Here is a 23,669-nt window from a genome sequence, read left to right on the forward strand (position 1 = left end):
CTAGGACATGTCGGGTGTGTGTGGGTGGGAGGGTGATTCCAAGGTAATGTGTGTGTAATGTGTTTGTGTCTATGTTTGTTTATGGGTTGAAAAAAAGTAACATATTAGAAAACTTCTGTTTTGCAATTAGTAATCCATACTGTCTGAAACAGCGGTACTCAATTTACTGCACGAGGGCCAAATCTGGCCCCCAATAGGGTGCCGGGTTAACCCCAAACGTTTTCTAATTCACAATAAATTAAATAGATTCACACTGGGAATTGTGTTTGTGCACATTTAGTATACATAAGCTGCCAGAGTGCTTAAATGGCATCAAAATAGAGGTTGTTTGCCACGCATCCCCCAACAGAGGTCTGACCTAAGCTCCTCATGTCCTACAATAAAAAAATTCTAGAAATGTCCAACAATGCTAAAAATGTCTTAAAATTGGATAAACATCCTAAAGTCCTAGAAACATCTCTCTGGCCTCCTATCATAATGCAAATCATGCAAAAGTGGCCCCAAAGCAAATTGAGTATCCGTGGTTTATAGCATGCTTTGAAATCTGTTTAATAAATATAGATGTTTTTTTTCCTTAAAAAAGGAAATGCCTCGACAACAAAAAATGTACTTCAAAGATTTAATGCAAAATATTGTTATTCCTTTCACAGATATACTTCTGAACAGGTTAAAAAAATATTTTCAGGCACATCAGCAGTTTACAAAACGAGCTTAATTCATCAGAGTTCATTGACACATTTAGCTTATAAATATCAAATATAATATCACAGATATTATTTGAGAGTTTGTGACCATGTTTCAAGGTTTATATAAAAACTGTTTGGATAATTCATGAAAACTGTGTGTTTGAAGTTCACTTTTTCTTTCCCCGTCCCTTTCCTCTCATGCTTCCGCTCCCTCTTGTGTTTTTCGCTCCACGACCTCGTCTGCTGCCCTCGAACACAGATCGGGCTGTAACCATAGCAACATCCATACCATCATCGCTGTCCTCACCAGAGCTGCTGCTGCTCCTCTTCGCCCTCTGAGGTACAGTTTGAGTGGACGGAGGGACGGCCTTTACTGAGGGAGATTCCCGGCTGCTCACATCCTTCAGAGATGTAAGAGGAGGCTCAGCGATCACCTCCGACCCCAGAAACCCTCCTCCTACCACACGCCTCTCCTCCGTTCTCTCTCCTCCTTTCTTCGGACTCTTGTTCGCTGCTTTGCCTTTCTTAGGGGATGGCATTTCCTCCTCACTGTCCTCCTCTTCCTCCTCTCCTCCTTCTCTCTCCTTTCTCTTCATGCAGGTGACGGCTCTGCGGAGTCGCTGGCTGTGGATCGTCTGCTTGTCCTGCTGCTCCATGCGGAAGAACGAGTCGATTCGCAGCTGAGTCTAAACCAAAACGGTAAGATGATGTAAGTGTTTCAAACTTACACAATCAAACTGGAGACATTCAAGAGAGTGTGACTAAAAACAAGACACAGGGATGCTCTTCAAAGAAAATACTTGTAAGATAGTCAAGATAAAATAAAATAGAAATCACACCTCAGCCACACCACCTCTTCTGATAAATAAAGTCCCTCCTTTGTGATCTTATGTGGCTGTTCATTTTCTGAAATTTGTGGATGCATTTATTTACTTAAATATTCATTTCTATGTTTTACTATTAGTTTTGTTAATTAGTTAGACTTTCCCCATATTATTTCCTCTGCAATTAATTGTAAAAGTTTGCCTTGGGGAGCATGTACCGCAGGTTACCTGCTGGGTGTTGAGCTGCTTGATCACAGGCTGAAGAGTCTCCTCCGTCCTCCGACTGCTCCACCCAAAACGATTCAGACAAAATGTAAAAGGCTGGTTAAGGAAACTTTACACATTAATAAAAACAAACACACACACAGAAACAAGGTTCCCACACTTTTTCATGGACAATATTTCAAAACTTTTCCATGACTTTTCAAGAATCCTTTAAAATAAAAAAGATTTTCTCGCCCCACTTGCCGGGCGTTATTCCAATATATCGGAGTCAAACTAGCTGGCAGACATTCAGACAGAAATGTAACATGGAGAGAAAATGTAGAAACATAAGTGATGGTAAACCAAACATTGTCAAAAATACAAAAACAGTCCACAGTAGATAAGAGCATCATCTAGTGTGCAGACTCTATTTTTGTATTTTTCCAAACCAAACGTTGTCACACATCAACATATCAGCGCTACTTTACGTCAACAGCTACAGGAGATAAATTAGCGGTTCCGTTATCTTACTTGGACGGTTATCCACGGAAGATTACAAACAACAAAAATTCCATGACGTTTCTAAAACTTTGAATGATTTTCACTAATTCCACAACTTTTTCAGGTTTTCCAGGACCATGGGAACCCTGGAGAAAGGATATTCTTTGATCATGTCGAGTTGCGGGCGCCCCCAGCTGAAGAAGCTGTCTGACTGGTCCACAGCAGGATTCAGGTAAGCCTCAGCCACAGCAGGGTTCGGGAACCCAGGATGCAGTTTCAGGTCCCTCAATTTCTTCTTAACCTTTGTGTCGCGAGGATCAGCCACCAGCCGCTTTTTCTGCTGAGCCTCTGCCCACCATTCACTGGAAGACAGAAACAATAACCAGGCTAATCATGTTTAAAAAATGCAATATCTTACTAAAACTAGTAATTGAATAGAATCATGCGTAGAATACTTTTATAGTAAATGTTTAAGCCCAAGCAGTACGGTGTATTTTTTTTTAAAAAACTAAGGAAACAAACAAGATATTGCATTAAATAAGGATTTTTTTGTCCAGGACAGTTCATTCAGTTCAGCTGTGAGTTTATTGTTAGTATTATATTAGGTGCTATTTTTCTATGGTTTTTCCCAGAGAGCTTCATCGAGGTGTCAGAAGAATTTAAAGAGGATGCAGATGATTCACTGACAGAAGAAAAAAAATCTCCAGATGATATTTGATGAAGAGAAAGAAGAGATGTAAGTTTATTTTAATCATTTTTCCTGAAGTTCACGGTGAAAATAAAGAAAGACTTAATGGATTAAGCATGACAGGAGAGAAGTTTTACAAATTTATGAAAAAGAGAAAAAAGGTGCTAGCAACTACAAGCTGCAGGACGAACGAAAATCCACCAACTTTTGAATCTCCTGGACTACAGAAGCAAAACACTGAAGCACACCTGAACTGTGTGAGCGACTCCAAGCCCGGCCCTGGGAACTCGTTCAGTATCTCCATGCCAGTGACATATCCCACCCCCGGCACGCCCTCTGTGTAGTCACTTCCGAGCAAGTAAGCCAGGTTTATCAGTTTAGTCCTGTCCAGACCTGAGACAGAGAGAGAGGAGAAATTTTAAAAAGTGGGGGGAGAAGTGTTGCCTTATGCTCTCCGCCTTTGCTGACAGCCCATCAAAACACGACCACGTGTCTCTGATATGTGCAACATAAGCTCATCGGATTAGCGCAGTAATGTGTTAACCTCACACAATTTCAACACCTTACCTTTTAATTTCAGCAGGCCACAAAACAGCCCAACAACATCTCCTGCTGTTGTATTTTCACGAAAGTCAGAATGCAACTAAATTATATGAGCACCTTCAAAAACATATACAAAAATCGGGGTATCTGCAGGTTTCAAAGGAAAAACATCCAATGAAATAGCAACATAAATTTAATCAGTGTCCATTGTTTGGTTTGTTTCTCCATCAAACTGGACATTGACATGTTACCTAATTTGACTGAAAGTTGGCTGGATTGGCCCTAAAACTAAGATCTAAGCAATTTTTATGCACTTAAAAATAGAAGAGTTAAGTGGGAAAATGTAGACTTAATAGGAAGAGAAAATGGCAAATTATATCTAAAAATATAAAAAAATATTTCTTTGTGAATGTATTTGGCATCTTGAATCTACAAGTAAAATACATTTTTGCTGTTATTAACCTTTAGACTCCAAAATAAAGCTAAAACAAAGTCAACTTTAAAAAAAAAGAAATGGGCACAATAAAGTGAAATATTAAGGATAAATACTTAAAAAGGACCAAACATTAAATAGATGACGGGGAGCACTGACCCAGCTGGTTCTGTAGGTCACTGTACTGGTAGTGCTCTACATATTTGTTCTGGCTGAAGAAGTTCTTGTAGACGTGGCGCCCTCCAAACAGCCACACGTCTGAGTCATCCGTTATGGTCCCGTTTGTGTGGTCGGCGCGGTCGAGAGCTGCACACTGAGCCTCAGCCTCCATCGGTGCCACCAGGTACGGCACGCCAAACAGCCGCAGCAGCTCCTGGTATCAAAGAATAGACATGTCAGTGCATACACACACACACACACAAAGAGTCTGAAGTAACACTGACAGCGTGGCTCTGAAATTGTTTAGCAGAGTTGCAAAGAAATGTATACCCCAAGTTAACCTCCTGCCCTCTCTGGATTATTCGGTTTGGTTACTATCAGGCTATTAAATGGCCATTACCAGTGGTTTTAGGCATCTGAGATATGCATATGAAATGGTCGCTTAGGTTTATTAATAGGAGGCGACCTCTCGTGGCTGTAATAATTAGAACAGAGCAAAGGAGCACATAGGAGAGAGGTGACGGACTGGCCAATCAAATGCAGGACTTTAGCCTAGGAGAGCAGCGTTTGTGTCCCGTGTGAAACCAAAAGTCAGCGTTGAATAATTTTAACTGATTAATTTTACCGAAGTACCATGATATGACATTTTCCAAATTTGCTTTTCACCCAAACCTAACGAGGCTCCGACCGTTCAACAACGTGGGATATGCAGACTGCCACCTTCACCCTTGCACCCTTTTATCACCCTTGTGATAAAAACAGTCTGGAAGTAGATTTGTAAATTTTTCTGTAAACTGTTTTCTAATAAATGAGGAATATAGTAACTTCAAATCAACCTGTGATAATATCAGGTTAAAAATAAAAATAAAAATAACAGCACTGGGTTAAGTCCAATGCATTTCCAGTTTAAGCCACACCCATTCCCAGTACAAATACGTATAGAGAAAACTTAGTTGGTTGAACAGATAAAAGATACAGATAATGGCGTACTTGCTCATCCCTTGCCGTCATATCTCATGCATAAATATTTACATTTTTATTCTATTTTCCCAATCATGATTCTTTGATAAAAGCTGCGATTGATTGTGCTTTATGTGATTTGAAGTGTCTTTAGTTCACCTGGCTCTCCAGCTGCATCTGTCCAGTGACTGTGTTCGCCATGCGCTCCTGCTGCTGCTTCAGCTCCCTCAGGCTGCTCTGCTCCACCTGCAGGGAGCTCTCCAGAGCCTCCAGCTCCTCCTGCAGCACAGCACACACAGCCACTGCATCAGTCCCGTCCCACACACATTAACCTGCTGAACTCACCAGCCTAAAGCACAGCGGTTTGGTTCAAACACGTCATTTGTGGGGTTTTTTAAAAGTTATTAGCATTAAATCTTGTATTTCTAACACTGACAGGAATGCGTACCATATCAAAGTGTTCCCATTCACTGATCGCTGGAGTCGAGCTGGATTCTGTCTGTGTTCCCTCCTTTGACTCTTTCTCTCCAGTCTGTGTGTTTTTGTTGTCTTCCTCCTCTGATTTGGAAGCAGCAGGTGGAGCTTCTGTCAAACCTTCACCTGGTTTTTCTTCCTGCTCAGTCTCTTCTTTACGGACCTCATCTGGAGATCCTTTCTCTTCTGTCGCTACAAGTGAATCATCTTCATCCTCTTCTTTAAGTTCTTCCTCTGACACCTCGATGAAGCTCTCTGGGAAAATCATACAAAAGTAGCATTTATTATCTGCTAGTTTCAGAAAGTAGCAGTGCGATCCTACCCGACGATTACTGTACCTTCTGACTCGCTCTCCTCACTGCCCTCCGACTTCACATCATCTCTACTTGTCTCCTCTAGAGCTCCAGTCGCCTGGTTATGAATTTCAGTCTCTGCAGGTTTTCCACGTAGCTGAGCAGCGAGATTAGTGGATAATATGTTTCGGATGGAAGCAGGAGCCTCCTGTGAGTTTGTGATCGCTCCATGCTCTGATTCTCTTCCCCTCAGCTCTTCCTGTTTCTCCGTCAGTCCTTCACTGCCTGTCCTCTCATCCTCCGTCAGCTGTCCTCTCTTTCTCTCCTCCTCTGACCTTATCTCTGTCTCATGAGGTTTCTGAATTGCAGCAAAGCGAAGTGCTTTATTTCTCTGACCGATCACGTCCTCCAGCTCATCTTCAGAACTACTTGCAAACAAACTGTCTTTTACATGAAAACTTTGACCTGTTTGGTTTCTCTTAAAATCAGAGTTTTCACGAGGCAAAGAATTCACATGAACGTGATCTGTCTCTTCCTCTGAGCTGCTGATGACCACTTGTGGAACAGGATGGCGAATATCTGCCTGCGGTTTGGTGGGCGACCTGCTGATTAGAGATATGTGTTCAGCAGCGCCGTCTTCCTCTTCAGCTAGAGCTCGCTGGATTGCCAGCAGAGTGCGAGGGGACACACTGCCGTCCGTCTTATCCTGGTCCACCTTCTCCTCGTCTGAGCTGTCATTCATCGCAGCCTGGATCGCCTTGAGTGTCCGAGGCGAGGGTGGTGATGCGTCTTGCAGAGACGGTTTTGAGACAGAGGGTTTGGAGACTTTTGAGGAGGGACTTTGCACTTCTGACTCTTCGTCACAAGGACGCCACAGGGGCTCGGGTCTGTCCGCTGCTCGTCTTCTGCAGCCTGTCAGGGAGCTGCCGGACCAGGGAGCAGCTGCAGGTTGGCTGTCTGGGGCGGTCTCACTCTTTTTGGAGCCTTTGTGGGAAAAGCGGAGCAATTTTTTTTCTTTGTTAAGAACTTCATTAGTACAGACAAAGAAGTCAAGTCTTATCCAACAAATGACTTCTGTCTCAAGCTGAATAAGATCACAACTACATCACAAAAAATGATTTAAAAACATACAAAAATAAAATACAAACAGAAATTAGTGCTATATCAAATAAACTTGAACATATTCGGAAGTGAAAACAAAATAAAGGAAAATGTCTGCATTTTCAAACCTGGGCCCTGTTTTCCCATGTTTATGTGTCTAAGAGATGATGATGTCAACAATTTTTGAAATTGTTCTACATTTAAATGAAGACAGGTTCGCATTTTTAGATCCAAATGATGCGGTCTATGTTACCAAAGACACTCAGTTACAGGCCCATTCCAAAAAGCATGTAACTTTTACTTTACCACAACCGCTGTCTAAAGCACATCATAATCTTAACGTTCAAGGCAACCATAGATTTAAATATAGCATCAAAATTTTCTTGCAAAGATTTAAAGTTGGATGGACAGTAATCTGTCAAACCGATGTGATTTATGTGCTGTATGTTTTGAATCAAAGTGACACTGTGTGATAATGCAGTTACGAGCAGTAACTATTTTGGAAACTCTTTGATTTTGATTGATTATCAGTTGAAATTGTCCAACTGATAATTGACACTTTTCCTGTAAAATGCTGACAAACTGTCCTTTGACTGTACAAACAACCCATTACAGCTGTCCTCACCTTTGATAAGGATGTAGTGGGAATAGTCTTCTGAAACCAGTCGCTGTGACTCCACGCTGTGACTTTGCTGCTCCCCGTCCTCCTGGTAGAGCTGAGGAGCGCCGCCGGCACTCCGCTGGCTCATCTCTTTCTCCACACCCTCCAGACGCTGATTCAGCTGGTTCCTCTGCAGAAGCCCCGCCAGCTGGTACTGCGAAAAGTCTCCTGACCGCTAAGAGAAATTACAGAGGAGTCCGTGTGAGAGAGCAGAAGATGGGTCAGTGTGTGTGAGTGTAAGTGAGTGTGAGTGTAAGTGAGTGTGAATAGCACCTCTGGGGGTTTGTGGTACATGGTCCGACGTCTTTTTGAGAACTCTTTCATGTCTTTGAGTATCTCGTGTTTCATTTCAGGAGGCAGGCTGGCAAACTCCTCAGAGTTGATGTCCACAGAGTTGGGGTCTTCATACGCTTCTCCCTGAGACACAGTGAGCAGCGTGGCTTCAAATGTCAGGCATCAAACACGACATTCATGACGAAAAAGGCTTTGGGTTAACTCATCCAACCAACCAACAAACTGTAAGAACATAGCAATAATGTCATGATTTTTCTGATATAAGTTACTTTCAGATGATACTGACACATAAGAGTTTAATGAAACAATCGAGAGATATGATGGGAAATTTGAGCTCTTTAATTTCAGTCAGCAAAAACACTTCATTGTAACACAGCCAGGATCAGACCAGAGCCTAACAACAACCTAACCATATTCAAATCTTATAAAAACCAAAAGACCAGATATATCAGCGCCTGCCATCAATATTCACTTAAACAAAAGCTATTCCAGGCTTTATCCTTTGGTGGCGGTGATCTGAAATGTGATGCTCTTGAGCGTGATAATTTTACCTGATACATGTAATAACCATCATCCGTCTCCTCCATCTCTTTCTCCTCCTGCTCCTCCTCTGAACTGCAACAACGAAACACATTCAGATTACAGTACCTCTATTATAGGTGATATGACTGTAAAAATAAAACATTTTGCTGATTGTCATGGATTAACCTGACTCTCCTGGCTTACGCATGTGAAGATGAGCTTTCCGTCCTCCGTGTTTGGCAAACAATCGAGGTAAAACTCTGGAGTGTACTGCAGATATTCTGACTGCATTACTCACAATTACTTACAATATCTGTATTAAACTATAATACTCTGTACCTCTAAGGAAAAAAGTCCTTTGCACACATTATAGGATTTATTTGTATTTTAAATTAACAACTTGCACACACCAGAAAAAGTGACTGAACACTCGCTTCCAGGCATGTAATGGGTTCGTTAAGAGAGTCCAACAGCCACATTTCAGTTGATTTTCTTGCCTGTTGTTTCATCTGTGCAGCTAAATGTCTTTGTGAATCTGTTTTTTTGTAAAGTTTCAGTACTTTCAATACAATTGAATGTAAAATTAACGTAGATTGTATCATTTTTATCACCTGGAATCGAAAAAGCATCATATTTTCGACAGTCTTTCTTTATTCGCAGTGACTCGTGATGTCTGACCTGCTTTTGTCTTTGTCTTCTGCAGCTGGCAGGGCCGGCAGGACATACATGTCGTCCACCTCATCTCTCCTCACGGTGGAGAGGCTGGGTAGAGGATCTTTACTGTGGCAGGAGAAAAAAGGATACTTCAGACTCCATGTGAGTGAACAGCTCATCTTGTAGTTTTTCTTGATGATTTATTTAGACAGCAAGAGAGAGAGAAGAGAAGCATTGGGGTGTTTTTCTTTTCAATCCGTCCACCTGTAAACTTTCACTGTCGCTTACCTGCGGTCTCCAAGAGCAGCTTTGATAGCTTGTCTCTTCAGGAAAGTCTTGAGGAGTTTCTCATTGGTCTGTTTGGACTCCTGATTCAGCTCCTCTTTCCTCTGCCTCCTCAGAGCCTGCAGGAGAGAGCCACAGCAAAGTTACATGAGAGAACAGGTGGGAATCACGCAGAAATATCCAAAATCATTGCACAGACGGCTTATTCTGTTCTTACGGAGGCACAGAACGTTTTATTTTGTTATAACTTTGTTTGGAAAAGGTTACATTCAGTGGTCAATACAATAATTCTCAAATTAAAATAATGAGACAAGGAGGTACAAACTAGACAGGCTAAAATAAAATAAAATAAAATAAAATAGACACAAGTATGACCAAATAGAGGGGTTTACCTCCTTAGTTATGTAATAAAGCTGCAAGATTTGCCTAAACTATTAGTTTTGGTTAATGTTTTATTACATATGATATGTATCTATATCTGATTTTCTAACAGTGGTATATAAGGGCAATTTCTTTACAAATTTTATTTATGAATGTAATCTTTAGCTAAAATAATGGGCAAATATACTGTTCATTTTTGGATTTTTTTTTTTTAACATAAATGACAAATCGGGTTCTTCGAGTGGTGCTATTCAGAATTAATGAATTTATATTTTAATTTTTTTTTTGTTGGGGGGCGGTGTCAAAAATGGAGATTCCATCCACAGTAATGCTGTAACTGGCTATAGTGATATCGTCCTGTATGTTTGAGCTGCAGTGTGATAAGAATGTAATGACAGTTGGAGGTGCATTCACTGCAGTGTTATGCTTGTGTTGGGAGACAGGAAATACTCTGTCACCGTCACTGCTTCACAGGCTGAATATTGTTGTCAAACCAGACTTATTTCTATATGTAATATTGGCATTGCTCCAAGGACTGATCGTACCAGAGTCTGTCTCTTCAGCAGCGGGGCATCTCCATCAAACACAAACACTGGCCTGATGCGGAAGAAGAGCAGCTTGCAGATGCGGTGGAAGAGAGTGAGGAGGTGGGCGTTCTGGACACTGTTACCGTCCCGGTCCCTGACCCCCTTCACTGCCTGGTTCAGCCATATACTGATGTCTGGGGGTGCCTGGTTAAGGTTAATGTTTTAGCTTCACAGAGGAGAGTCAGCAGCATCAACACATCTGACAAAGACATGAAAGAAGGTATGGAAGCATATACTGATCACAACTAAAATGAAAAAGCAAATGTGAAAATTAAAGTGGCACTGTTATTTCTCCATACTCAAGAACATTGATTTGGGTTCAATTTTAGAGTAACTTTAATGGATAAACCAGCTAGAGTGACCATCACAAGCTGGTATGACCAAATAAACCATCAAAAACTATTTAAAAACATACCTCAAACTGGTCAAAAGAGCTGGTCGACCGGTTTCACCATATTTAACAAGTCCAGCTTGTTTTTTCAGCAATTTGCTTTTTAATTTTCATCCTCATGAATGCACATTCTTTCACATAATTAAAATGACAAGGACACAAAGGACACAGTTACATCAAAACATCTGACAGAGACAGAAAGAAAAGAGGGTGAGTCTGTTCAAACAATGACAGACAGACAGATAGATGAATAGATAGATGTATAAATCACAGGTCAGGATACCGACAGCGAGGATCTTCCCCTCCAGGGTCTCGGGGTTGATGGGTCGTCCTGTGCTCTCCAGCAGCCTCCACAGTCCGTGAACTCCCATAACTGCATCTGTGAATATCACAGTCTAACACAAAATTAACAGCGATTGAATGATCGGAACATTTTCCGCGTTACTGAGGTGGAAAAAAGAAGAAAGCAGCGGCACTTTGCAACCAACGCTTGTTTGTCACACTATTTTTGTCCGTGGAGCAATAACTTGCTACGCACGAAGGTTCCGCGTTATTACGTCGGGTCATATTTAGCCGTTACACACCGGCTTCGGGCAGCACCCATTTTCTGATCTCTGATCAGTTTTATGGTAAATTTCTATATAAGAATTTCAGTGAAACAACACAGTAACCGATCACGGGTCAGTGTTGTGAGGAGGGGACGGGACGGAACGTTTACTGACTTTGGTAATATTTCCTGAACTTCGCCTGACAGGATTTTTGTTTTTCGCTGCTTCGAAAAAAATGTGTCACGTTGTCAGAAATAATGAGGGTAATGTTAGGATAATAACAAAGTATTTATCTTTGCACAGTGCCAAACATTAAAATACAGTGGTGGAAGAAGTATTGAAATCCTCTACTTAAGTTAAAGTACGAAGATCACCCTGTTAAGTAAAAAGCTCTGTGTTGGAAACAGCATTTGGGTAAAAGTAATCAGATAATCAGTTAATCGGCTACTTAAAGCAGAAATCTCATCATTTACTGGGAAACACAATAAGATTATTAAAATAGGAACATTTTCTGTTAAATTCCATCTTTATAGCGGACACTGTTTTGTTTTATTTATTTATCTGCCTATTTATTTATTTATTTATATTGTTCTTAATTTCCTCTACATTTTATTTATAATGAAATTGAATTTATTTTTTAATAATCAAGTGATCTTTTTTCCGTTTATTGCTGACCCCGTCGTTTACTGCTTGTATCGAACTATTGCATATTATTGTATTATTTGTAATTTATTGTATTATTATTTGGTTGTTTTTTTTTTTTTTTAACCTATTTTCTGTTTTTAATTTAATTAGTGCTAATAAATAAAGTTAAAAAAAGATGAAGATTCTTATACAACATTTATTTTAAAATGTTGCATGTATAAATTTTATGTTGATTTTTTAACATGTTTTTTGAAGAATTTAACAGAAAAAAAAAGAAGAGGTATTTCTTGGTGGAGTTTGTTGCCTGAGAGGCTTCGCTCAGGGCAAAAATCGCCACCGTATTCCTCAAAGGCCAACTGTGTCCGGTGACAAGATTACAGATTGATGGTATTAACAGAGGACCCATTGTTACCCGGTATGTAATCCAACAATTTGTATCTTAATCCCAAAAATGTAGCTCCCATGACTTGTCTTTCCGTCATCGTTAGTAGTTTTCCTCATACTTTAACGGGTGTTAAACTTCCGGGTAAGTGTTTACGTTGTCAAACAGCTAGCGTTAGCACGTTAGCTCGCCGGCTAAATTAGCTGCCGTTATCGTGTAACGTTATCAGGATCTCAGCTGTTAATCCTGAACTTTTGACCGGCGGCCGTCTTTGATTGTCGTAATATACACTGATCACAATTGTTAACAACAAAAACACTTTCTCTCAATTGTTGATTGTCACAGGACGCCGAGTCAGCTGGCTCTCACCTGATCTGATCTAAGAGATTTCCTTCTCTCCACCATGACTGCTGCTGTCAGAGGTATGCTGCGTTTTAACTGGATTTACAGCTCATTTGTTTACATTTGCTGCCTGTTAAGCCCGTTTTGAGACCACTTTAGTTCAATATTTATCCTTAGTAATCAATTTGTAGAGTTAGGTAAATATTATTACGCAGGTAAATGAATTCTTATCCAGCCTGCACAGATGGCTCTTTGATCGATGATTCTGATCGTGTTTTATTACATTTGTAAATTCAGACCCTTAAAGTGATAGTTCAGGGTTTTTTAAGTGAGGTTGTATGGACTAGTTATTAGTGATCGGCCGATTATCGTCCTGGTTCATTATTGGGGCCGATTATTGGCATATTGCCGATAATCTGTGTCTGCATTTTATTTTAATGACCGCCAATAACATCAATCAATAAAAAAGTGCAAAGAATATTTGTTTAATCTTTTTTTTTTTCTTTTTAGAATTTTCACTTGACTTTAGAAAAAAAAAGTTGCTGGGATTTTGCTGTATATGATTTTGAAGTTTCAGTTTTGGTTCAACATTTGCTAAAGGCATTTAAACAAAGTTTGTTATATTTCAATTCAATTCAATTTTAAATATTGACAGAAAAATTCTCAGTTTAATTGTAAATGATTCCAAATATCGGTTAGTAGTCTTATTATCTAATAATATGGGTCGACCCCTACTATTTAGCCATAGTCAGATTATAATATACAGTAGATGTCAGTCAACAAGTCCTCAGTTTGGACAAGCAGCTGAGCAATGTATTGCTGTGGAGGGTCAGCAATAAAAGGTATTTCACCACCAAAAAAAGTTTTAAAAAATCAAAATCAGCTTAAGTGTACTCTATAACCTTTCCTTCAGACCGCCTGTTTTGATGGCAAAACCATTACTGGCTTCAGTTCCCCATCTGTGCTCTCGTCAAAGCCGCCAGACTCCAGTAAGAAAAACAGTCACTTTAACTGCCTAACGTCAGAGCTGCTGGTCTTGTGCTGCTTCCGTCAGTCAGTTGGTTTGTGTTACTGTGTATCTTTGGTGAATCCGAACTCAGCCTTTAAATCGCCAAAGTCACACACTAACACAAAGCAACTAACTGATGGGAGCCAGCAGCTCCTGTGTTCAACTATGTTAAATCACTGTTTCTCTCAATGGAATCTGGCTGTGAAGAGAACGCTATAACAGCTTTATTTTCCCATTTGAAAACACAGTCTGACATCAAGGTAAAACAGTGAAATACTCTGTGAACAGTGAAAAACTTTGTTTTTAGTTGATTTTAAATATATTTTGTTGCTGACCCTCATCCACAGCAGTGCATTGATTAACTCAGACTCCAGCCTTCTTCTTCGAACTGGGGGCGTGCTGACGGCCAGCTACTGTTCACAATATATCTCTCTGGATAAGTTCCTCATACAAACCTCAAACTCTTTTAGTCATTTGACACGAGAAGACCGATTTCTCCAAAGTTTAATAATGTCTAAAAATAGACAGCTGCACAAAAAGTAGCCTGGGTAAGAGAGTAGTTAAAGAAAGGGTTGCAGCGGCCGCCGGTTTGATTCCAGCCTCTTTGCTGCATGTCACCCCCTCTCTCTCCCCCTTTGACATTTATATTGTCTTGGCCATTAAAGGCTTAAAAAAGCCCCCAAAAAATCTAGGAAAAAAAGGTTATGAGTCTGACTAGTTTTCAGTGCTTGGTACAACAGACACATCTTGGTGGGAACCAAAAAACTATTGAGGTTCAATACCCAGCCTTACATGCAGCTTGAGAGAGATTGTATCTTGGCAACTTTGATGACATTTAAAATCTTTGCCTGTGTTGTCTGGCATCAGCAAATCAGTTATTTTATCGTGCAGGTTAAGCGCTATGTGTTGGAGTCAGGGGAACACATTTAAGTTCAAAATGTAAACTTAACCTTATTTTTCTTCCAGGTTCTGCCTCTGTGCCTATCCGAGGCGCTGGCGATGGCATGGAAACTGAAAAACCGCCTCTCATCCTGGAGATAAACACAGATACACTGCCTCCAGGTCCGCCTGCACCTCCTCTCCTTAAGGTGGCAAGCCCAAAACACAGCCCCAAATCTACCCATCCTGCCCCCCCTGCTGCCCCCCAGCCTCTCGGGGTGCTCCACCTGGGCAAGGTGAGTCGGGAGGCCTGCATAGAGGTGGAGGCTGTAAGGATCGTCGTCCCACGTGCTGCTATTAGCCGGAGTAGTCGAACAGGAGCCGCCGAGGGGAAGGGGGAGGCTGGGCAGCAGACTGAGGAGCAGGGCTCTCCCCCGCTGCCTCTGGTGGAGGACTGGAGAGGACAGCTGGAGAAGCTGCAGAACTCTGAACGCAGGCTGCTGCAGGACAAGGAGGGACTCTGCAATCAGCTGCGTGTGCAGACAGAGGTAAGGCCCCGAATAAAACATTTTATTTTGACATACAAGGCTTTTACATTCAGGTTTAGTGCTGTTTCACGTATCAAAACATGCTAGAAGTATGGACAAACAGAACTGTACAGGGATCAGTAACATTATCCATGAATTTCAATGTTTAAGTCCAAATAGTCCAAATATTTAACACAATGTCATCATACTGTTTTTTGTCTCTTTGAGTAGCGTTAGAAATGAGATCACTTATTTTTTTATCTTTCCAGTAATTAAGTGCATGTAAGTGAATAAAAAAGACAAAGTGAATTTCCTCGTGCCTGTTTACAGCTGTAAAATGAATTTGGTGACTGTGTCTCATTCTTTTCACCAGGTGAACCGTGAGCTAAAGAAACTGCTGGTGGCGTCGGTGGGCGATGACCTCCAGTACCACTTTGAGCGTCTGTCACGGGAGAAGAACCAGCTGATTCTGGAGAATGAGGCTCTAGGCCGGAGTCTGGCACACACCGCAGAGCAGCTGGAGCGGATGAGTATCCAGTGTGACGTTTGGAGGAGCAAGTTCCTCGCCAGCAGGTAATGAAATAGACAAAATAATTGTGTGACAAAAAGAAATAGTTGGATATTAAGAAAAGGAAATGATAGAGGGGATGGGGAATTTTATTTCAAGGCAGTTGTTGCTCTCCTCTTTCTCTTCTCATTCTGCAAGAATCCATCAAGGACACTTCAGCATTGTTGGAGGAGGACAGATAAAAAAAAAGGCTTTTCTTCTACATAATTAAGATTGCAATGCTGAATAAAGCCTTGCATGAACGTTGTCTCCACAGAGTCATGGCAGAGGAGCTGACGAATGCCAGAGCAGCTCTGCAGAGACAGACCAGAGAGGCACAAGGAGCCATTCAGGACCTGCTGTTAGAGAGAGAGGAGTTCTCCAGAGACATGGTGCTCACTCACAGGTAACACGCAGTCAATCCGTAATTACTAAATGAAGTGAGTTGCTCATTAGCTCCCAACTTAAAAATACTGAAAATGAAGAAAAGAGAACACAAACTGTTAAATTCAGCGTGCCGGGACTGCCTGCAGGCTAACGTTGCGTCAGTGTAACTTTGGATTCAGCTACCAGATAAATAATAAATAAAGTCGTAGCTCCAGATGTTGTTCTATTTTATATGTACAGACTGTAGAGATCAGCTATGATACAAAGTTTAACATGGCATGGCTTGCAATGCTCATTTTTTATATTTCATTGAAATACTTCAAACATCACCCTTTGTACTTGGTTGCCATTCCACATGCAACATTTATAAAGCAGCAAAAGCAATTACTCTAAAGACTGAACAAACACTGACATTCAAATTTAGTATTCGAGTCCTCACACCCAACCCTAATCACTTGTTGAACCTGGTAAACATTTATGCTTTTAGTCATTTCTATTCTGTGACCTCTTTATTATTCTCCTGCATCACAAATCACTTTTGTCACATGCAGTGATTTAACTTCACTGAATTAACGTTATTGGAAAAAGTGTACAAAGGACTTGACTTGCACCTTGATACATTATAGTTCACTTCGAGACACCTATGTAAAAAAAAATCGACCACTTATAGCAAATTAATGTAAAGACCTGATGAATCTGTGCAGAGTCCTGCTGTGAGACGTTATCCTACTGCATAACTATACATGCTACACACAACATTCAGCGATAGCAGTGTGAACACTACCGAACATTATCTGAGTCAAAGATAAGAACAGTGTTGAACAAATAAGGTTCAAGGTTCACGGCAGATTCACCGATAGTGAATTGTGTGTGCCGGCGGTTGTTGGCCGCCGCTCAGGTACAATCGAAGGGCCAGAGGTTCGAGAGTTTGCGCACACGTGCAGTATTTTGTTAGGAGAGGTGATGATCTTTTTGCTGACGTTGCTTTCTGTCCCGTGGTCAGATCTCTGGAGCAGCTCCTGGTGTCTCTGCAGTGGGGCCGACAGCAGACGTACTACCCCAGTGCACAGCCCCTCAGCACAGGAGAGCTGGCAGCAGCCAATCACAAACTGGCGGACGCCATCAACTCCCACCTGCTGGGAAACACAACCAGCAGCAGCGGCAGCGGCAGTGTTGTGAAGAGCAGCAGCGCAACAGCTGAGCAGCTCTGCAGCACTCCGGCTGAGAAAATGGCTGAGAAGGTCTGAATTTTACATCCTTATACAAATCTGACCAACATTTGTCATAAAGAGCTTCATGAATGTGTTGTTTTCTGTCTCAGGTGCTGAAGATTTTAGATCCAATCTCCTGTTCAGAAAGCAAGGCAGATCCTCCGCTCAGTGACTCCAGCCCCTCAAATTTTCTCAGCAATAAGAAGAGCATCGGCAGATTTCACCCGTACACCCGCTACGAGAACATTACTTTTAACTGCTGCGAGCGCTGCAGTGGAGACATCCTGGTGCTCTAGAGAGGTCATAGTGCGACAAAGTGTCGCCATCTGACTCCGACGCTGCATCAGAGCGTGTTTTATATGACTGAGACTGGAACAGAACTGCTCTCTGGAGAATTGCTGCTCTGTGTTGTGATTTCTTCAGTCTACATCAAAAGTCAGCTGCTCTAGAAGACTGTTTCGGTTATGTGGTACTCATTTTAGTGCATTTCCAAAGTTTCAGATGCTTTTTATTTTATCATCCTGCTGATTATTTTTGCTCTCTTTAACTTGAAAAAGAAATATGAAAAAGGAGTTGCTCCTTCAGGGTTTATGATGTGAAAGTGGTGAAAACAGAGTGCATTTCAGAGTCTGGTTTAAAATAGAGAAAGTGTTATTTATTGCCGATGTGTGAGGTAGAAATGAGTCAGTGTTACACGTTGAACAGACACTGTTGGTGTGTCTGCTGATCAAACTCAAACATTAGGCTAGTTATTTAAGTAATAATAACATGGTGAACCTATAATATGTCAATGTGCAAATAATGGAGCAAACAGGCTGCAATGTGTGTGTGTGTGTGTGTGTTCACCTGAGGCTCGAAGGGGCAGCCTGTTGTGGAAACACCCTCCAGGAAGTTAAACAATTGAAAATGAACTATTTACCCAAAACAGTAACAAAAAAGTGATGATGTGTCTTTTACTGCAGGGGTCTCCCCAGTTTCTCAATATGATGGTGCTATTAATTTTTAAAAAAAATGTATTAATAGTTTGTATAATGCATGCTGAAAAGGCTGTTATACATTCAATATTTATAAGCGGTGGGACTGTAAAAAACTATATTATGGTGCCGCAGTTCAACCACACGTCCAGTTATTTGCAAAGATTTTGACTTTTGTGGTCGTACAAAGAAAGTTTTTCATTTGTCTTAATATTTTACTATAAGATTTCGAATTATTATGTTTGATTTTGTTTCAATGAGTCATGTTAGCTTCATTCTTTGTAAGTAATGATTTAAAAAAAAAAAGATTTTTTTTGCCTCAGAGTACACTACTATGAAATGACAAGTAATATATTGTACATGTACGGAGCTAGAACAGCGATGGCAAGTTTTGGCATCAAAAGTAAAATGTACTGTTGAAAAAGGACATGTTGGTGATGGAAAAAAAATTGAAAATTAAAATGCAGGCATTAAAAATGATTATTTTATGTAATAGTAATTTTATTTTTTCCTCCATGCAAAAACAGTAACAGAAGTTGAAACTGAGAAAAAGGACATTTTGAGAGACAAAACAAAATGCTTGTGTTTTATTTTTCACTATCAATGTTCTCTTTTACAAATCCAAATTTTGTTTTCAGTACCAAAACTTGCAGTGACTTATGAAGCTCCACACACATGCCTTTTTGCAATTTTCTAAACTCAATCTGTATATTTTGGTAACGTTCATCTGCATGAAAAAAGTCTTGATTATTGTTGATGCTATTATTTGCATTGAAAGCCTCCAGAGAAAAGAAACTGACATATTTTGTTTTCCATGTCATACAAAAATAAAGACCAAAGTAGTTTCTACTTTTTTGTAAAACAAAAAATGTCGTTTATTTCCCTGAAGTATAAAAGCAGCAGGTAAATGACCACTATGACTTACAGCAACACTTTATTCCCCACTTGTCTCAGTTATTGACATTTCCTCAGACACATCCTTATAATAACAAACTGCAAATGTTGTTTACTTCACTCATCAGTCCACCACATCTTGCCTTTGCCTGCAATTTTTCCTCCCTCCAAGTTGCTCCTTAACGATGTCCGTACTCTGGTTGCAGCTCTGTCACTGCTCAGTCCGGCCTTTCTGTCTCTGCCACTGAACCCAAAGCCTTTTTCAGACCTGAACAGGCCTTCATTTTTAAATGTCCTCTCAATTTTTGCAGACCCTAACGGCCTGACAGCATCCTGACAGGTGAACTTGTCGTTTGCGTTACTCTTCTCTGTCAGTTCTTGATGAAAGCCATCGTGCTTCCTCTGGGGCACGAACTTCAACGCCTCGTCCCACTTCCCCGTGTCCTTCATGCAGAGCATGATGCGGATCATCTGGTCCAGGGTCAAAGTTTTGGCTCCAATATCCCATTGGAGGAACTCATCAAGCGGTAAACGTGCCGTGGCCAGATTCAGACGCTTGGCGTTGGCCAACGTCACTCCTTTCTGGATCGTCCGATCCACCAGAGCTCCGATGATGTAGACCTTGTCGTGGTCGTACTTGCGGAGAACATTGGGGGAGTCTGCGGTGAGGTACACGAGCTGTTCGCGGGGGAACAGATCCACGTGCTGTTTCTCAGAGTCGGTGATGAGCAGGTGTTCCCACGCTTCAGCACCATATCGCCTGATCAGCTCCTTCTTGTAGGCCCCGTTTGCCTCAAGGTTGCAAAAATGGATGTGGTAGGGCTCGATGGCACGTCGATTCCACCCTTCGGCCTCCATCAGCTGGGACACCGCGTTCACCAACTCACGTCTGCCCATGTTGGAATCGTAGCTCATGTCAAACACTAGCGGTTGGCCGAATAGCATGGACCGGGCGCTGTTCCAGGCCATGTGCTTGTCCACTGTGCGGCCCCATAGATTGAGGAACATCGTGTTTTTGAGCGCAGGCTTTTTCCAATCCTCCGCATCGCCGTCCTGTTGTCTTAAAGCTTCCCTATCTGCCTTCTTCTGCTGCTGCTTCTCCTTCCAGGACCTTTTGCGGCCCTCCTTTATTGCCAGGTACTTCAGATACTTCTTCCTGGAGGACTTGGTGGTGAGGTCCGCCAGCGCCTGAAGCTCTGCATCAGTAATTTCTTTAGGCACAAACTTCCCAGCCAGCTGCCACATTGCAACCAGGTCTCGGGTTGCCTCCAGAGAAGAACCACCTGAGGGGATTTCTTGATCATCACTTACTTCCTCGTCGTCCTCATTGACTTGTTTCTCTTGTGAAGCCACTTGTACTCTCATTACGGATTTCCACTTGTCCACATCTACTGTGTGTATGTCCTCAGTATTATCCGTTTTTGTCTGGATGGCGTCATTCCACACCTGGATCCCAGTGTTAAAGTGGCGAGCAGGGATGAGACCAGTGCTGCATACTGGGAGGAAACTTGTGACTTGCCTCTTGGTGACAAAGGATGCCACAAAATGACTGCATTTCCAGAGTTCATTAAAACCTTGATTAGCGAAGAGCCGTAACATCGCGATAAAATAGCCAAAACTGTCAAAAGTGAGCTACTAAAACGAGGAAACACAGACTGTCACCGTGTCTTTCAGGATCCAAGCGGAACAAAAAGCTTTAGCAACGCAGTTCTCTCCGTTTTCCACCTTCATGAAGCTGTAACATCTAACATCTGAATCTTGTGTGCTAAATATTCCCGAAGTTGTGTTAATACCCCGCAGCTTGTCAAATATTAGGAGAAGGTCACGTTGTTTGAACGGTGTCACATATATAATATGTCCCCCGCCATATGCATGGTATGACCACACAGCTTGTCTAACCCTAAATGTTTATCGATCTTACCATAACAAAAAAAATAAAACCAGTACTAATTTAGTTTATTTCACCCCAATATGAATTATATTAATCACGTTCAGACTAACTTTAATTGTAGCTTCCGGGCGGATATTTTTCAGTGTCGCACAGCATCAATGACGTAGTTTCCTCTTGTTAGCACAACAAGAGAAACCAGCTTGTTAGCATCGAAAATGAGTTTGTTTTTACCAAAATTAACTTGCAAAAAGGACATAGACGATGTTATCAAAGGAGTGGCAGAAAAGGTCGTAGTTCTGAGGTTTGGGAGGGACGAAGACCTGGTTTGTCTCCAGCTCGATGAGATTGTAAGAAGCAGATTATTAATGCTAATTCATAAACAGCTGTTTCATGTTAATGTGACGACTGTTTCGCTTTTGCTAATCTGTCACTTTAATCCCAGCTGTCAAAAACTGCCCATGACCTGAGTAACATGGCATCCATCTACATCGTCGATGTGGATAAAGCTCCCATCTACACGAGATACTTTGACATCAGTTACATCCCCTCCACCGTTTTCTTTTTCAATGGACAGCACATGAAGGTGGACTATGGGTGAGTTACTGAGGCTGTGACTGCCTGATAGCCTCTGATAGATAGATAGATAGATAGATAGATAGATAGATAGATAGATAGATAGATAGATAGATAGATAGATATTTATAAATCCCATATGGAAATTTAAGGTTCCAGTAGCTCAGTGCCTTGTTATACACAATAAAATAGCAATTGAATGGGTATTGAAGTGAAGATTAAAAACCATGTGTCAAATTAATGATAATATATGTATTACTGTTTAAAATTCACAGTGCGCACAACCTGAATTAACAGATTTAAGTGCAAACAGAGCACCTGTATTAGGTAAATAATGAAGTCTGGTTTATGCATCACGTGCATGATCAGGCCTCATAGTCCTCGGCATCAGTCCTCCCTCAGTCAGTCCTTGATGAAGATGAAGTATCTTCAAGTCAATCTAAGAGTAAAAGTACAGATATATCACCAGAAAATGACTTTGGGAGAAGTTAAAGTTACCCATTAGAATATCACTGGAGTAAAATTCTGTCAACAAAAAAAAACAAGCAGTCAGAATTCTGAGAATTATAAAGTTTACTTCTTTTTAACTTGCACCACCTTGAAAATCGGGCCAATGTTAGACTTGAAGAAAAACGAGACTTTTTTTTCACAACTGAAAGGATTTCAAGACAAAAACTTTTTTTTCTTCCCTCCTATTCCTTCACTCATCCATCTGCCCCTTACTTCCTCCTTTCTTCCTCGCTTCATCCCTTATTTTATAGTGAGTAACTAAAATGCCAAGGGGAAATGTAGTGGAGTTAACGGGAAAGCTGATTTAAATACAAAAACTCAAGTAAAGTACACATACTCCCTTAAAACTATATTTACTTAATGACATTATAACACTTCTGATAGCTAACATAAATTTAAGATTTTCCAAACAAAATGTTTTGAAATTGGGCTGGAACCAACGATTTTTATCATCAATTTATATGACAATCATTTCTCACTGTTTGGTCTGTAAAGTCATAGAATAGGAGAAAAAGATCAGCATAATTTGCAGAGCGCATTGACATGTTCACCCCCCACCCCCATCCCCCCAAAAAATATTCAATTTATGTGAATTTGTGTGCATTTTTGCCCAGAGAATTACTTAAACAATTAATTGATTATCAAAATAGCTGCAGATTAATTTTCTGTTGATGGACTGATCGATCAATTGAATAATTTCTATAACTCATCAATTAAATAAAATAGAGCTGCAATGATTAACCAATTAAATGATTAGTTTCAAACCATTAATTTAACATCAACAGATTAATTGATAATGAAAATAGTCATAGGTGGCAGCCCCACTGTTAAACACTGTAGTATTTCAAAGGGCCATCACTATTCCCAATAGCCAACAGACCAACAGTACACATCCCTAAGCTATGTGGTTTAAAAAAAGCATCAGGTGTTTACATTTGAGAAGCTGACATATGCAGATTTACCTCAGTTACCACCGATATTCAAAATGTAGGGAAAAAGAAGCAGTTTGACTCTTTTTGGTTGATAATTATTTTACTTATTTGTCTCTCAGCTCTCCAGATCACACCAAGTTTGTCGGCAGCTTCAAGACCAAACAAGATTTCATGGATCTGATTGAGGTGATATACAGAGGAGCCATGCGTGGGAAGATGATTGTCCAGAGTCCCATAGACCCTCAAAATATTCCCAAATATGATCTCCTTTACCATGGAATTTAAAGTCAACACCTCAACTGTGCAGCCTTATTGTCATAATGATTTCTCACTGTGTGGCATCAACCCGGCTGGTTAACCCTTTAAAACCTGAGCAAATTGGTTTGAATTCTTTCAAAAGCAAGGGTACGAAGCAATGTGCAACTCAACAAAACATTGCCTGAAAATTAGCAGGAAGTTAGTAGAAAAAAAGTTACAAGAAAATGACCTGAAGATAAATAAAAGTAAAAACAAAACACAAAAGAAATAAAACTGACTAAAATAATCCTTTAAAAATGGGGGGAAAAAAATATGTATGCATTTTTCTGTAACATCATTTTAAATATATAGTTATAATAATAACTATATATTATTATAATAAGTTTTCTTGACATTTTTCCCTAGAATTTTGAAATTCTCCTCTTTAAAAAAAAAAATCATTTTCTTGCACCTTTTACTAATTTCTAATTTCTAGTTTTTAGGACATTTCTCAAGTTTCTCATTGCCTTTTTTCTCATG

At 40.6% G+C, this 23,669-nt stretch overlaps 4 protein-coding genes and 1 long non-coding RNA gene across 6 annotated transcripts; 3 read left to right on the plus strand and 2 right to left on the minus strand.

Annotated features, from left to right (window-relative positions):
- Positions 1-625: 625 nt before the first annotated feature.
- On the minus strand, positions 626-11,324 carry ercc5 (excision repair cross-complementation group 5). The gene is made up of 15 exons (XM_042492654.1): positions 10,925-11,324; positions 10,209-10,384; positions 9,286-9,401; positions 9,022-9,123; positions 8,373-8,436; positions 7,801-7,944; positions 7,492-7,702; positions 5,811-6,749; positions 5,447-5,727; positions 5,158-5,277; positions 4,039-4,252; positions 3,152-3,296; positions 2,377-2,577; positions 1,739-1,823; positions 626-1,372 (listed from the first exon to the last, which is right to left on the minus strand). The coding sequence occupies exons 1-15, from the start codon at positions 11,010-11,012 to the stop codon at positions 854-856; spliced, it is 3,405 nt and encodes a 1,134-aa protein (XP_042348588.1). The 5' UTR covers positions 11,013-11,324; the 3' UTR covers positions 626-853.
- Positions 9,086-10,298, plus strand: LOC121947559. The gene is made up of 3 exons (XR_006106085.1): positions 9,086-9,159; positions 9,399-9,441; positions 10,227-10,298. It is a non-coding gene; the product is annotated as an uncharacterized LOC121947559 (long non-coding RNA).
- An 850-nt stretch (positions 11,325-12,174) lies between the features above and the next one.
- blzf1 (basic leucine zipper nuclear factor 1) lies at positions 12,175-18,597 on the plus strand. Of its 2 annotated transcripts, none has more exons than XM_042492672.1 (7): positions 12,175-12,249; positions 12,562-12,638; positions 14,534-14,994; positions 15,347-15,546; positions 15,798-15,926; positions 16,911-17,148; positions 17,229-18,597. In XM_042492672.1, the coding sequence occupies exons 2-7, from the start codon at positions 12,620-12,622 to the stop codon at positions 17,412-17,414; spliced, it is 1,233 nt and encodes a 410-aa protein (XP_042348606.1). In that variant the 5' UTR covers positions 12,175-12,249; positions 12,562-12,619; the 3' UTR covers positions 17,415-18,597. The 2 variants fall into 2 exon arrangements, with proteins under 2 accessions (XP_042348606.1, XP_042348614.1); XM_042492680.1 differs by lacking the exon at positions 12,175-12,249 and adding an exon at positions 12,258-12,360.
- A 74-nt stretch (positions 18,598-18,671) lies between these two features.
- On the minus strand, positions 18,672-20,958 carry trmt10c (tRNA methyltransferase 10C, mitochondrial RNase P subunit). The gene has a single exon (XM_042492691.1). The coding sequence runs from the start codon at positions 20,583-20,585 to the stop codon at positions 19,104-19,106; it is 1,482 nt and encodes a 493-aa protein (XP_042348625.1). The 5' UTR covers positions 20,586-20,958; the 3' UTR covers positions 18,672-19,103.
- Positions 20,959-21,047: 89 nt separating this feature from the next.
- On the plus strand, positions 21,048-23,399 carry txnl4b (thioredoxin-like 4B). Its single transcript, XM_042489681.1, has 3 exons — positions 21,048-21,224; positions 21,320-21,471; positions 23,012-23,399. Exons 1-3 carry the CDS (start codon positions 21,093-21,095, stop codon positions 23,175-23,177), a joined length of 450 nt encoding a protein of 149 aa, XP_042345615.1. The 5' UTR covers positions 21,048-21,092; the 3' UTR covers positions 23,178-23,399.
- Positions 23,400-23,669: the final 270 nt, after the last annotated feature.

This window comes from Plectropomus leopardus, chromosome 1 (genome assembly GCF_008729295.1).
Source record: "Plectropomus leopardus isolate mb chromosome 1, YSFRI_Pleo_2.0, whole genome shotgun sequence".
NCBI classification, from domain to species: Eukaryota; Metazoa; Chordata; class Actinopteri; order Perciformes; family Serranidae; genus Plectropomus; species Plectropomus leopardus.